The sequence below is a fragment of the Leptonychotes weddellii genome, chromosome 1 (assembly GCF_054177405.1).
Source record: "Leptonychotes weddellii isolate Sample4059 chromosome 1, ASM5417740v2, whole genome shotgun sequence".
Classification (NCBI taxonomy): domain Eukaryota; kingdom Metazoa; phylum Chordata; class Mammalia; order Carnivora; family Phocidae; genus Leptonychotes; species Leptonychotes weddellii.
Window position 1 is genome coordinate 125,887,506 of NC_138369.1, and position 14,742 is coordinate 125,902,247.

General features: G+C 38.5%; 1 protein-coding gene across 1 annotated transcript in view; it reads right to left on the reverse strand.

Moving 5' to 3' along the window:
• ATP13A5 (ATPase 13A5) overlaps nt 1–14,742 on the reverse strand; it is a 68,820-nt gene that overhangs the window by 8,577 nt on the left and 45,501 nt on the right. The window contains exons 18-20 of the mRNA XM_081814236.1: nt 13,731–13,803; nt 5,375–5,549; nt 2,215–2,417 (exon numbers count right to left, since the gene is read on the reverse strand). Coding sequence (XP_081670362.1) covers nt 2,215–2,417; nt 5,375–5,549; nt 13,731–13,803 — 451 coding nt within the window. The remainder of the gene's footprint in view (nt 1–2,214; nt 2,418–5,374; nt 5,550–13,730; nt 13,804–14,742) is intronic.

A 14,742-nucleotide genomic window follows, 5' to 3' on the forward strand; every position in this document is an offset into this window, starting at 1 on the left:
CAACAGATGAATGGATAAAGAAGATGTGGTATATATATACAATGGAATATTATGTAGCCATCAAAAAATGAAATCTTGCCATTTGCAATGACGTGGATAGAACTAGAAGGTATTATCCTAAGCAAAATAAGTCAATCAGAGAAAGACAATTATAATATGATCTCACTGATATGAGGAATTTGAGAAATAAGACAGAGGATCGTAGGGGAAGGGAGGGAAAAATGAAACAAGACGAAACTGGAGCGGGAGACAAACCATAAGAGACTCTTAATCTCAGGAAACAAACTGAGGGTTGCTGGATTGGAGGGGGATGGGAGGGATGGGGTAGCTGGGTGATAGACATTGGGGAGGGTATGTGCTATGGTGAGTGCTGTGAATTGTGTAAGACTGATGAATCACAGATCTGTACCCCTGAAATAAATAATACATTATGGTAATTAAAAATATATATAATGGGAGAAAGTCACTCACAATATAAACAAAAATATTAAAAAAACTAAATAAGTTTCTTAAATGTTCAGGATGTATAATGGAGAAAGTGATAAATATTTACTAAAAGATGTAAAAAAAAAGCATGAACAAATAGAGAAGGATAGCATGTTTTTAAAATGTGAAGACTAAATTGTGTAAACAATTTTTCCCAATGTATCAGAATTTGGAAAGGGATTTTTTTTTTAAAGCCTTACACTTTGTTCTAGAGTTTATCTGGAAGGATGAACAAGCAAAAAAAATAAGAAATTTTTGAAAAATGAAGAGTAATGAAGATACACCAATCTTACTTATTAAAACTTATTATAAAACTATAGCTAAATGAATGAAACTGTAATTTTTAGAGTATAGTGTAGATCAAGAAGAGACTGGTATATTAATGAGACAGAAAAGATAGTCTAGGAACTAATTAATTATATAAAAATTGGTTTGTAGGTATATAACATATATAAATATAATATAGGTGTGCCTGGGTGGCTCAGTTGGCTAAGTGCCAACTCCTGGTTTCAGCTCAGTTCATGATCTCAGGGTTGTGGGATCTAGCCCCTACAGGAGCTCTGCACTCAGCAGGGAGTCTGCTTGAAATTCTTTCACCTTCCCTCTCCCTCTCCCTCTGCTCCTCCTCCCCTCTCCACACTCTCTCCCTAAAATAAATAAATAAAAATAAAATATTTAAATATAATATAAAAAAAATCACATAATATAAATTATGTATATAATAAAGCTATAAATATACATGAATATGTAGGTATGCTAATGGTGGCATTATATTCAGTCAAGAAATAAATGATCAAAAGAAATATTAAGTAATAAAATCTGCTGGGAAAACTAGTGACTAGTTGGATAAAGTAGTTTGATCTCTACCTCAAACTCTATGCCAATATTAACATTAGATTTAAAAAAGAATGGATAAAAGATGTAAATAAGAAATTCAGAGAAGAGATGGCTAATCATATGAAAATATGTTAATCTTCACTGGTGACTAAAGAAATGTACAGAATGGTTAAAGTAACTTGCCCAATATTGTAAAGCTACTAAAGAGGTCAAGTTGTATCTGAATTGATTAGAAGATCTTTTACATGGGCGCCTGGGTGGCTCAGTCAGTTAAGCGTCTGCCTTGGGCTCAGGTCATGTTCCCAGGGTCCTGGGATCGAGCCCCATATGGGACTCCCTGCTCAGCGGGGAGTCTGTTTCTCTCTCTCCCTCTTCCTCCATCCTCTCTCCCACTCGTGTGCTCCCTCCCACTTGTGGACTCTCTCCAAAATAAATAAGTTTAAAAAAAGAGAAGGTCTTACAAAGTACCTTGATATATATGTATGTGCTTAAAATCATTCTTGATGACTCACAATGGGACGGGACTCATGTGACCATTTAATAATGCATGTCTGCCAATGAGGAGGTTTCTGCCCAGGTTTCTACCACCTATGAAAATTTTCCTTCAATACTCAATTTAAAAAAAAAAAAAATTTGAAACAGAATTATATTTTTAATTACAAGATAAAGCTGAGAAAATAGAGAAAACTAAACAAAATAACGAAAAAGGTGGACAACTTAACAGGGAACTGAGAAGAATGAGATCAAGTCAAAACAGCATTAGACAACCAATAGAAATGTCAGTACTCAATTTTGGAGTTCAGCCATCCCTTCACCACTGACCTGCACCTCTGGAAGGGTGGGGAAATAGAAAGAAAATGTGAAAAGAAAAAATAAATTTCATATACTCACAGTTTGTGCAGATGGGTTTTCGAAATGGCTTTCCCTTAGAAAAGATAAATGCCACCGTGATGCAGTTGATGGTGGTGATGGGCCACAGTGTGGTACTCTCAAAACTTAAAATTGAACCAGGAATCAGAGTTGCATTTCCAGTCCCATTTCTCTCCAAACTCACATTCATTGAGAAATTACTTTGGTTGTCCAGAAAGCACTTACTACAAGAGAATCACCAGAATTTATGGGATTTTTTATTCTATTTTTATCTAGGTGGTGGAAAAAAAAAGTTTATAACTACCATGGGATCTCAGCTTTCAAATTGTTCCAGACAGTAACTACCAAGACATATTTTGTTCACTTCTTGCAATGACAAAGCAGAAATAAAATTTAAAACAAGTCAAAATTATTCTTTGTCTATGTATCATATGATCTCACTGATATGAGGAATTCTTAATCTCAGGAAACAAACTGAGGGTTGCTGGAGTGGTGGGGGGGTGGGAGGGATGGGGTGGCTGTGTGATAGACACTGGGGAGGTTATGTGCTATGGTGAGTGCTGTAAATTGTGTAAGACTGATGAATCGCAGACCTGTACCTCTGAAATAAATAATACATTATATGTTAAAAAAAAAAAAAAAGAAGATAGTAGGAAGGGTAAAATGAAGGGGGGGAAATCGGAGGGGGAGATGAACCGTGAGAGACTATGGACTCCAAGAAACAAACTGAGGGTTCTAGAGGGGAGGGGGTGGGGGGATGGGTTAGCCTGGTGATGGGTATTAAAGAGGGCACGTACTGAAGGGAGCACTGGGTGTTATACACAAACAATGAATCATGGAACACTGCATCAAAAAGTAATGATGTAATGTATGGTGATTAACATAACATAATAAAATTTTAAAAAATAGAAAAAAAATTATTCTTTGTCTCGCATTCCATTTAGAACAAGTGATCTGTCTTGAAAGGGTTTGGATGATAATTTTCTATGGAATTCCTTTCAGTTAAGAATGAATGAACCATGGGTAACCGTGTGTGTGTGTGTGTGTGTGTGTCTGTCTGTCTGCATGCATGGTGGGGTGTGTTATGCACATGTGTGCCTGTATGCATTAGTGTGTGTGTGTGTGTGTGTGTGTGTGTGTTGTTTTCTCTTCTGTGGACTAAGGTAAGCCCTAACTTAGGCCCTGAGTCTGAATCTGCCCACTCTAATCCATTCTCTTCCTGAGGATCCAAACATGACCCTCTCCTGCTGCTGAGTGTCTATGGCTCTCTTTTGCTAATAAATTAATTTCCAACTTCTAAGACAAGCTCAGAAGACCTTTGTACTCTGGTCTCTATCTGCCTTCCTTCCCTTATCTTTTGTCAGTCTTCCTATGCTCCTTATACTCCAAACATATAGGAATATTTTCTGTTCCCCAAATGTCACTGTTTGCACACATCTGAGTCAGGCACTCTATTCCTTCTCCATTCCTTTATCTGAAAGTCTTTGTCTTTAGTTCACTGGCAAGGGTAACTACTGTCCTCTGCTTTTGCTTCTAGTGTTGCATTTAGCTCATTGTTTTGCAATTTTTCATTTGCATATTTTTATTTTCTGCCTCTGGGATGAGAGTTCCTTGAATATGAAATTTCTTTTTTGGTTTTATTTTGTTATTGTTTTACTCATTTATAAATCCTTAGCACCTAGCACAGAAATGCCACAGAATATTTGCTCAGAAAAATATTTAAGAGATGGGTTTTCCCAGTCCAGATTGATATTTGCAATGTTCATTTTTTTAATAATCAAACTCACAAATTAGTTTCTATCAGCTTTCTTGTTCAGCTTGAAACTTTTACTCTTATAACTGGTTATAGATGAAATCTGTTCCCAACAAATAGGCTTAAGTCTTTCAATCCTTGGTTCCCTAGGGTCCTGGGATGTGCTTTGCATATGGCAGATGTTCAGTTACTATTTGCTGAGTACATTAATGAAACAAATCATCAGTAGTCACAAAGTGCTTTTGCATAAAGGGGACAGATAGACCGAAGGCCTGAATTATAGAGTTTAACATAAAAGTGTATCTAATCTGTTATACTTACATTGCAGATAAGAAAGTTAAGGCATAGCTGTTAGTGATAGAGGCAGGACTACCTATCCATCACCCTTTGGGTTATACCTTCTTGTCCCCCAGATTCAATCAGAATTTTACTTCTCTGAGTATATGTACTCCAATTAGGAGAAAAATCTGATTTTGAGAAAAATCTGGTTATGAATTCTCACCCCAAGTAATATTTGAATTGCTGAATTTAAGATCTAAATGACAATCTTAGACATCATTTGATAGTTTTTAATCTTTCACTGATTCCTGGGGCTCTGCTGTCTTCAGGATCACAGTGGAGCATGTGTAAAGGAGTTTATACAAGCCTTACTTCAAAAAGAGCTGCTCCTTTTCTGCCTTTCCTTTTGGAGGTCAGGCAGGATTTGTCAGAAAAAATAAAGTTTTAATATCTGTGGCATAGTTCACAACATTTTACCCTTAATTTATAGTTGAAGAAGTTAAAACCCGGGGAGGTAAAGAGACTTGCCCTGAGTCTAGTGTTCAATTCAATCAGAAAAAAATGGTACCATCACTAACATTTTAATTTTAACATTCATTTGAAAAACTCAAACTAATTTAAGCAAATCTATCTTGTAAATCAGGGGTCAGCTGACTACAGTCCAGAGGCCAAATCCAACTCAACGCCTCTTTTTGTAAATAAAATTTATTGGAACATGGTCACACCTACTTTTATACGTATGTCTATGGCTGCTTTTCACTTCAACAGTAGCATTGAGTAGTTGCAACAGAGATTGTCAGAGCCTAAAATAGTTACTATCTGGCCTCCAGAAGAAATGTTTGCTAACCTTTGGTTTATATGATCTCCAAACCACCAGGGAATTAATACATTCATTCAGTCAACCAATAGTTAGATCTACACATCAACAACCAATGTGAAGATTTTTCCCACCCACTGCACGTGGCTCACCCCAGGACTCCACCCATTAACTGTGTTCTCTGTTCTATCCTGTCATTGGTATTTTGCAGTGTGGAGACTAAACTTTTGTTAATTAAAAATTTAGGGTATGTGTGCAAATCAAGCTGTACAATGACATTGGGTACTCACTGTATCACCTTCAGAAAGGAAAACTAAAAAACTGAACTTTACCTGTATCTGTAGACCTCACAATACCAGGGCTGCTGCTTCACGTAGAGAAATGCACAGATTTGCACAATGCAGGTGAAACAGGTGTTCAAAAAGACTGAGAGCAGCAAAGGTGGAGAGAAGAGCTGTCCTGCTGGTCGGTAAGGAGCCAGCTTTGGGTAGGCATGAGTTGAACTCACTGAAAAACAAATGCATTTTCCCCTCTTACAATTTCATTATTGACAGTAAAAGATTGAGATGCCTATTATCTCAAGACTTGCATTAGGGTTCAGATGCAGCAAACATGAATGAGGGTTTACATCCAGGTAAGCACATTGCCTAGGTGCATATCCAATGTTACCAGCCTTTGCCTCTTCCATGCTTTTGTTTCACCTTCAGAAATGAAAAGTAATAGGTTTAAAAATTCTGTTAATTATACATTTACCATATTTCATGGTGCAAATATTTTCTTCACAACCACACTGACCAGGAATGGTGTATAAAATAGAAAGGTGGCCTTCTACATGGATAAGCAATACTATGATCTCTCAGTGGTGGTGGGAAGGTGGAGAGTTAAGAAGAGGAGAGTAAGAGACATTAGGCTAGACTAATCTTCATATGCTGGGGATTTTTTTTAAAAACACTCATTTTATAATTCATTCAGCCAACATTCTCTGAGTACTTCAGTGTACCCGGATAGATGCTAGAGGTGTGTTCTGTTCCATCCTGAATAAGTGATAAATGGAGAACTGCTAGAGCACATTACACCTGGTCAGGAAAAATAGCTCATAAAATAATCTCGCTTCCAGATGAGAGTGGTAAAATGTATTATAATTTTGATCCTAGAGTTGTTTTTTCTTTTTTAACTTAAAGGATTGGCAATGGGTGGAGATTAAACAGAACAACTACAAAAAAAGATGACTGCATTCTTCTTAGAAGCCATATATTCTAACAAGCTGATGAAAATGGTATGTACTTTACTTCTTAGGGCAGCACAGGAAAGAGGCATGGAAAGGTCAGGAATTAGATACAATGCATTCAAAGGTTTACATTATAGTCAGGTTTCAGTTTCTTGTCTTTATTGCCTTTTCCTCTTTTATAGCTGATCACTGGTTTCTTTGAAGTAAGGAAGAAAGTAGGGTGCATATGCTTAGGTTTGTGTTCATGCATGTAGGGGCAAGGCAGTAGGAGCAGGTGTCCAGTTTGGGATGGTATCACTCTAAAGTCGGTCTTCAGTTTGCTCAGTGGGTTCTTGGCTAATCACGTGAACTCTCTGGTACTTCATTTTCTCATGTATAAAGTGAATGGGTAAGAATGTCTAAGTGGTCTCCAAAGGCTCTTCCAACTCATTTACTCTAAAGCTCTATAACTATCTAAGGCTTTACTTTTACCAATTTAACCAATGTTTCCCTAGGAGGATGCTATGCTATAGGCCATGGGGTATTCAGAGATGAGGAGGACATCTCATCTGCCCTGAAAAGCTTGAACTCTGATGGAAAAACACAGATGGGTTATGTAATAAAGAATTTGGCCGACTTTTTTTCCTAGTTCCTGGGATGTATTCTCTAAATTGTTGGAATTTCTTGAGTTGATAGAAGTGTCTTTTTATTCATGGTAACCCTGATGGTTTATGCAAACAAGATGACAGATGGTGGGCCCAAAGAAAGTTGGTGATAAAGTGATGACTCAGGATGGAGCTGGCCATGCTGCAAAAAAACTAGAGATTGAGATCAACTTCATGGCCAGTGATTCAGCCAATCATGTCTACGTAAGGAAAATCCAATAAAAACTCTAGACAAGACACCAAAGTTCAGGTGAATACTGCACATTGTCACCATGGATGTGCCAGGAAAGTAAATCAAACTGACTCGCCAGGAAGAGGACAATGGAAGTGTTGAGATCCTCCCACCATGGGATCCTTTCACCAGACCTCACCCTGTGTGCCTCTCCCTTTGGCTGGTTCTGATTTGTATCCCTTTACTCTAATAAAACTGTAATCGTATGTATAGCACTTCACTGAATTCTGTGAGTTGTTGATCTGAATTACTGAACCTGAGGGGAGAATGAGAATCCCCAAGTTTGCAGCCAGCTGGTCAGAAGTGTGCGTGGGACCCCCAAACTTATGGCTGAGTTGTGAAGTAAGGACAGTCTTAAGGAAGCTGTGCCCTTAACTTGTGAAGTTTGGCCTCACTCTGGGTAGTTAGTGTGAGAAGTCATTGCATGGCATGCAAGGAAGGGGCACACAGTGTGACCTTTTGTCAATGCAAAGAGACTGTGCTCTGGCCACAGAAGGCAGAGGCTGCCGAGCTTGGAGTTCTTTTCATGTTCTTATACTCAAGGAAGAAGATGGCTACAGAGCACATGAAGAGGCTGTGGGTGATGGAGAGAGGTGCAATTGTATCTCTGTGCATTTGGCTCTACCTCTCCAGTCCTGTCTTTCTCAGCTGCTCACTGAGTTTCTGATTTTTTTTTACCCGGAGACTACACTGGGTTGAATTATTGGCCTCATTGTGGTAGAGTGCACTTTACCACCCTTTAATTTTGGTTTCATTGTGTGAGTTTTCTCAGGCCAAAGCAATGTTAGCTGAGGTTTCAGGTCTGCTTGCATAGCCAGGTTCACTCTCTGTGATCATAATGAGAGCATGCCCAAGTCTGTCATTCCAGCCTGGCTCCAGAGTGAAAAATGTGGAGCAGACCTGAATGAAACCTATAGCCTGGACCAAGACAAACTGATCTACACCCTAAAGCCAATCAGTTTCAGCTGACCTAGATCAGCTGAATGACAGTCTATCTACAGAGCAAGAGTAGCTATTGTAAGCCACAGAATCTGGGGGAGAGGTTTGATATACAGTATTATAGTGGCAATAGCTAATTGATGCAGAGTCCTTACATAACGAATATTTTAACTCTTTCCATATTAGAAATTCTAATGCTTTCTGATAGAGAATCTGAATATCTGACTATAAAAAAATGACTAGCATTTTAGGGCCCCTACTATGTTCCAGAGCCTCTGCAAAGTGTCTTACAAACATTATTTCTTTAAAAAGCAATGCAAGGGGCACCTGGGTGGCTCAGTTGGTTAAGCATCCAGCTCTTGATTTCCACTCAGGTCATTTATCTCAGAGTTGTGAGATTGAGACCTGCCTCGGGCTCCATGATGGGCATAGAGCCTGTCTGGGATTCTCTTTCTCTCTCTCCCCCTCTCTCTGACCCTATCCCCTGCTCATTCTCTCTCAAAATAAAAATAAATAAATAAATATTTTTTAAAAAGCAATGCAAAACAGGTATTTCATATCTATTTTACAGGTGAAGAAACTGAGGTTCAGAGAAGTAGGGTTCCTTGTTTAAAGACCCACAGTTTGTGAACAACAGGGTGGTAATATAAACTTAAGTCTGTCTAATTGTAAAGCCCCCTGTTCTCTGTTCTACAGCACATTGCAGTAGTGTAGATTTCATGAATTAAAAAGGATAAAATGAGGAGCCCTAAAATGTAAGCTTGTTATTTCTCAGCAGTCAGAACCTTTCCAAATTGTCCAGGTTTCCTTAAAATGGCGATGATATATGCTATCATACTACATGCAGAGGAATGTAAGCTTGTGAAGTGTTATATTTCATTCAGAATTAAGCATTCCCTCCTCTGAGTTTCCACAGCCCATTACTCATTTTGCTGCTATGTAGTGAGGATGTCTTGCATTAAATCCAGTCATTTATACATGCACTCAGCAGACCATGAGCTCCCTGAGGGAAGAGACCCTGTCTCATCCCACTATCTGTTCCTCACTGGACCTGGTACAGGGTCTGCTATGTAGGAGGAGTTAGCAGTTACAAATTTTTATTTTCAAATATACTTTTTAATTGTTCAGCATAATTTGGATATAATGTAGGCATGCTTTTCCTAAATAGTTGGCTTGCTTTATATAAAGGACATTTCAAGTCTTGTACATCAAATTTCCAGAGGCTCCAGAACACACCTAAACTACATGCAAAATTTTAAATGTGCCTCATGAGATTTTTAAGGTGAAAAGATCTATATCATCCATGAGATTCTCCAAAGGGACCAAGACCCAGAAAAGGTGAGGAGTCTTTGAAGCACTGATGGAATTTATGTAAGAGAGGCATTTATATAATGGATGGGTTTCCTCCTACAGCCTTCTTCTCTGGACACTGCCTCCTTCCATATGCTGAAGTGGTTGGCCTAAATAGAGCTAAATTACATGACCTCATCTTTATTTACAGAAATAACTGACTTAGAAGTGGACATTTTACCCAAGTTAGGTCAATGAATTTTCTCTCCAAAAGATTTGCAAAGGAGACACTGAGAGGCTAAGCTAATTAGCTGTGCAAAGACCAACAGAGAGGTTATGGAAGTTCAATAGTAAAGTCACCATTTAGGGTCATTTGCAAGGTGAATGAGTAGAAGTCACACAAAAATAGTAAGAATAGGAAGAAGAAGAAAGAGATAAGATGGCCTCTTAGAAATAAAAAAGGTGGCCTTTGTTTTCCACTCTTTAGTGCTCTAGCCCTGCTCTGGCCCCTGGTGCTTCTGAGTTTCTATTCTCAAATTTTTTCTTTTGAGAATTATATTCTTAAACATCCCCCTACTTCTTTTTTCTTGATCTAATTTGAGGGGGTTTTGTTAAAAAGAGTAGAGATGCAGCTAGAACAAATTCCTTTTAAAATGGCCTCTGTACCTTTTAGGGTCAAATTGGGCTTTAAGACATCCATTTTCTTAATTGACTTTCCTGACTTCATTTTACTTTTCTCCTTGATTTCCCTTTAACATATTATATCTTGTCTTATTAACTGCCTTTGTGTTGCCTTAAAATCTTGTGGGAACAAACAGGGTATATACAGATAAACAAGTACATAAATTAATTAAATACATGATGGTGTTGTCTTTGTCCCATACTAATTCAGACTTGAGATCAAAAGCCCTAATCTGAGAACCTGGAAAGGCAGGCGCCTTGATGAAAGTGGTTTTACATTGATCGTCCATTGTCAATGACTACTAACATGCACAGATGAATATTCACAGTTCTCAGCCTGGAAGTCAAGTTCTGTGATCTGACCCGACTCACCTTTTCAAATTTTATCTCCTGCTTCTTTTCACATACCCTACAGTGTGGTCGAATTGAAAAACTCATGCCCCAACTCTCTCTTGCTCATGCTGCTTCATTCTACTTCAAGTACCCTTCTCTTAGGAAAAGATTTTTGAAATCCATCCATCTTTTCTATTTTGATGCAAATGTTACTTCTTCCATGAAGCAATCCTTAGTATTTCTCTCTTTTCTCCATTGCTATCTCTTTCCTAACCACAGATTTTCAGAAATGATCTCTCCTTTCTCTGAACTTCCCAAAGCACCTGTTGTTTTCTCTCTCACTCTCACCAAGGTGCCTGCCTTTCCAGGTTCCCAGATTACAGCTTTTGACCTCAAGCCTGAATTAGCGTGGGACAAAGACAACACCATCATGTATTTAATTAATTTATATACTTGCTTATCTATATATATATATATATGTCTTATTCCCACAAGATTTTATAATCTCTCCTTTCTCTGAACTCCCAAAGTACCTATTGTTTTCTGGCACTCACTACTTTTGACTTGCATTTCCTTCATTCATGTATGTGAATCCCCCACTAAACTGTAAACTTCAGCGATCAGCCTATTTAGGCCCCAGACACCTATGTGCCTAACATATAGTAGGAAAGGCTTTTCCTTTGTCTGGGTCTTTTCTTGCTAAGCCTTATACTTGAGGACCATGAATGGCAAATGCCAACTGAATTAAAAGAGAGATGACTGCCATATCTCCATTGTACCCACTCAGAAGGATCCATATTGGTCCTTCAACTATAAGCATGCCCCAGCCCCAAGAAATTACCTATGTGCAGAATATATAAAATTATAGAAATTATTAAGAGAGTCTTTAAAGGGAATTACTAAGAGCAGCGAGAACTGTGGTTTTCTTCCCAGCATCACTCCAATCCAAAATGAGGGGAGGTCGTAAGAACCGCTCCAGGAGATACCTGAAGTATTTTGGGAGGTGGGGATTGGCTTGCTCATTCCGGTTGCAATATCAGAGGGAAAAGACAGAGGGCAGCAGTGACAGCAAGCTACATCTACTATATGGTAGGTCAGGTAGAAACTATGGAAATTAGCCAGGCTAGAGTTGTTTTGGAAAGAATCTGCCCAGTGGGCAGTCTGCTGGGACTAGAGGGCCGAACAGTTGAAAAAGGCTTCCCTAGAAGGCAGTTGCTGAGAGGAATCCTGAGGAGTGAGAGGGAGAGAGCACCACCCATGTCAGGGAGTAGTTTAGTCCAGAGTAATTCACAGGAATCTCTGAAGAGCCCAAAAACTCACCAGTGAGTCCCATGCCAATTTGAATCAATGATCTTGCTTTTGCAATATTGGATATTTTTAAGCAATTTGTATGATTTATTTGTGAACATGAATTTTAGATGCCTGCCATGCTAGAGGGCACTTGACAGGATAGAACTACAATACCCCCACATAAGTAAAAAGTCATTTGCTCTTGTTGCTTCCAAATTCCCTGAAGCAAGAGTGGAGAGTAGGCAACACAAGGAAAGTAGAGACCATGACCTTCTCTCCCACTGTTAGCTCCAAGGTCAGACTTGATCTAAAGGAAGAAAAAGTCTGAACTGGATGAAAAGATGAAATGTTAGTTTAAATGTCTAAAGATGAGATCATTTTAATACCTGATACTGACCAGGAAATGATCTGCCCACGGGATGACTGAGTTTGCAGTGATGGAAAAACAACAGTGTTTGAAGGCAGAGGTTAAAAAAACACTGAGGCGCCTGGGTGGCTCAGTCAGTTAAGCATCCAACTCTTGATTTCATCTCAGCGTTGTGAGACTGAGCCCCCCATCAGGCTCCGTACTCAGTGTGGAGTCTGGGGCTTGAGATTCTCCCTTTTCCTCTACCTCTGCCCCTCCCCACCCCGGTCTCTTTCAGTCTTTCTCTCTCTCTTTCTCTCTCTTAAATAAATAAATAAATAAATAAATAAATAAATAAATAAATAAATAAATAAAATCTTTTAAAAAAATATCCCAAACACACTGCCCATATTTTTGGATTTCTAATCAAACTATCTACTTGTACGCAGTCTAATTCTGTTCAAGGGCTCACTGAGTTTGCCAGTCGTTTCGAAAGAAGCAAAAGAGAATAGGCTCAAGGTGATAGCATTCATCTTGTGATGAGTGCTTACAATGGGTGACACACTGCTGTACACTTCACATGCATTGTTTTATCTGATCCTCTCAACCCCCTGAGGACATTTCATATCAGGAAATTATTTCATAAATAGTTTGCCAAAGTTTGCAGAGATAGGGAATGGGAGAAAATGGCCATGGCTTTCACCTTCATGCTACTGCCTGCTAACTTAGCTCCTGGAACTTCCTGGTGTTTTTTTTTTCTTTTTTTAGTATCATCAACCATGTTCACAGGTAAATCATACAAATTGCTTAAAAATATCCAACCTTGCAAAAGCAAGATCTTTGATTCAAAATGTTCTAGTCATGTGACTATTAATAACACACAGAAAAATATGTTAATGGACTACAAATATACATTTCAGCCCGAAGAATTGAAACTGATGTTACTTACATCTCTGATGCTGGTAACTTCTGTCATTGGGTTGATACAATAAATGACTTCAATATCAGTTTCATGTTTTAAGATGTTACATGAAATTCTCAAGGTTATTAATATCCTGCATTGCCTGATGTTTTATCTGTTAGTTTTCATAACACTTCCATTGTTGAACAAGGAAAAAGAGATGACTATGTCATTCTTTTTCTTTGCTCTCTGTTGAGGCAGTCACCTTTCTCACTTATTAAGAGTTAGTATGAAACCCTGAGTTCTTTGATAGGAAATACTTTATCAGTGTCATCTCAAAGGAAGGAAATGAGCAATAGCTGCTGTGAGCCACACCTTGCTTTTGAGAGAATTCCTGGAATTAAATGCTAGCATCTGTTCTCACATGTCAAATACCTAGCAAAAATCTGGTTTCATGTCAATGTGAAGAATAGCTAAATAATAGAAAGTGACCTTTGGGTTTTAAAGATTTCCCTTTCTAGATTTCCTATACATTTTTCTATGCACAAGACACACACCTATGAAGAACTCAGAATACACTGATCATTTTATGAGGCTAAGACCTATTTGCTATCAGGATATTTTAGTGCCAAATCTGAGGACTTCAAGCCTCAACTTACTCCAACCCCTCTTTCAAAAAACTCACAGGTAATGTGGTTTTAGTAATAAAGGTGCATCTTTCACAGAAGCTTTGATTTGTGTGAGTATTTCTAGAGTGTAATGGATAAATACAAATAATTCTGTTTACTTTGCTAAAACACTTACTTGTTAAACAGACCATCAAGGTAATGGCTACATCTTGCATGAGATACTGGTAATTCCCAAAGAGCTGTAGTTGCTGAAAAGGAAATAAAGGTAAATATAAGGGGACGCCTGGGTGGCTCAGTCAGTTGAGCATCCAACTCTTGGTTTCGGCTCAGGTCATGATCTCAGGGTCATGGGATCAAGCCCCACCTCGGGCTCTGCACTCAGGGCAGAGTCTGCTTGAGATTCTCTCTCTCCCTTGCCCTCTGCTTCTCCCTCCCCATGCTCTCTTTCTGTCTCTCTCTCTCTAAAAATAAATAAATAAACCTTGAAAAGTAAATAGAAGAGTTGCTTCTGCCATTGTAGCATTGTTATCATTGCCAAAACTCTTTCTGAAAGTAATCAGGAAGCAACAGTTATTTTTCTTTCCTCTTTAAAAAGAAAGTAATTTACCTATGATTTTTAGCATCTCACTGGAGAGAATGAAACCAGATCACAATTTTCCCAGTGTTTAACTTAATTCCATATTAGCAATGAGAGTCAGTCAGTTGGGAAACACCCTCTTTATTGGCCACAGTAATCTGGCAGCTACACTCTCAGCCTGGACAGCTGAATTCTCGAAATAAGATACCCACTGGGAATGTCAAGCATAAAATTTTGAAATCCAAGCCACAAATCATTCAACAGGTATTGCTCTCCATCCTTATCCAGAGGCTGAGTTCACAATATCGTTCTCTTGGGGTCCATGCACTTTCACAAACTGAACAAGTACCTCTACCCCAAGTAATCCCATTACAGACTTCAGTCTGGTACGCTTGACTTCCTAAGGTTTGTGTAGACACAGAACTTGTTTGAAGTTCACATTTATGGAGTCATATATAAAAGTTAACTTGTTACCTCCAGAAACTTGCTTGGCAATACCTGTTGCAGGCAGCTCTGTTTCTCTGCTTCATAGCTGCTGACTGAACACTAAGTTATGATCTGAACCATTGGAGACCACCTTTAAGCAAATGATAAATAGTTCTAGATTTTT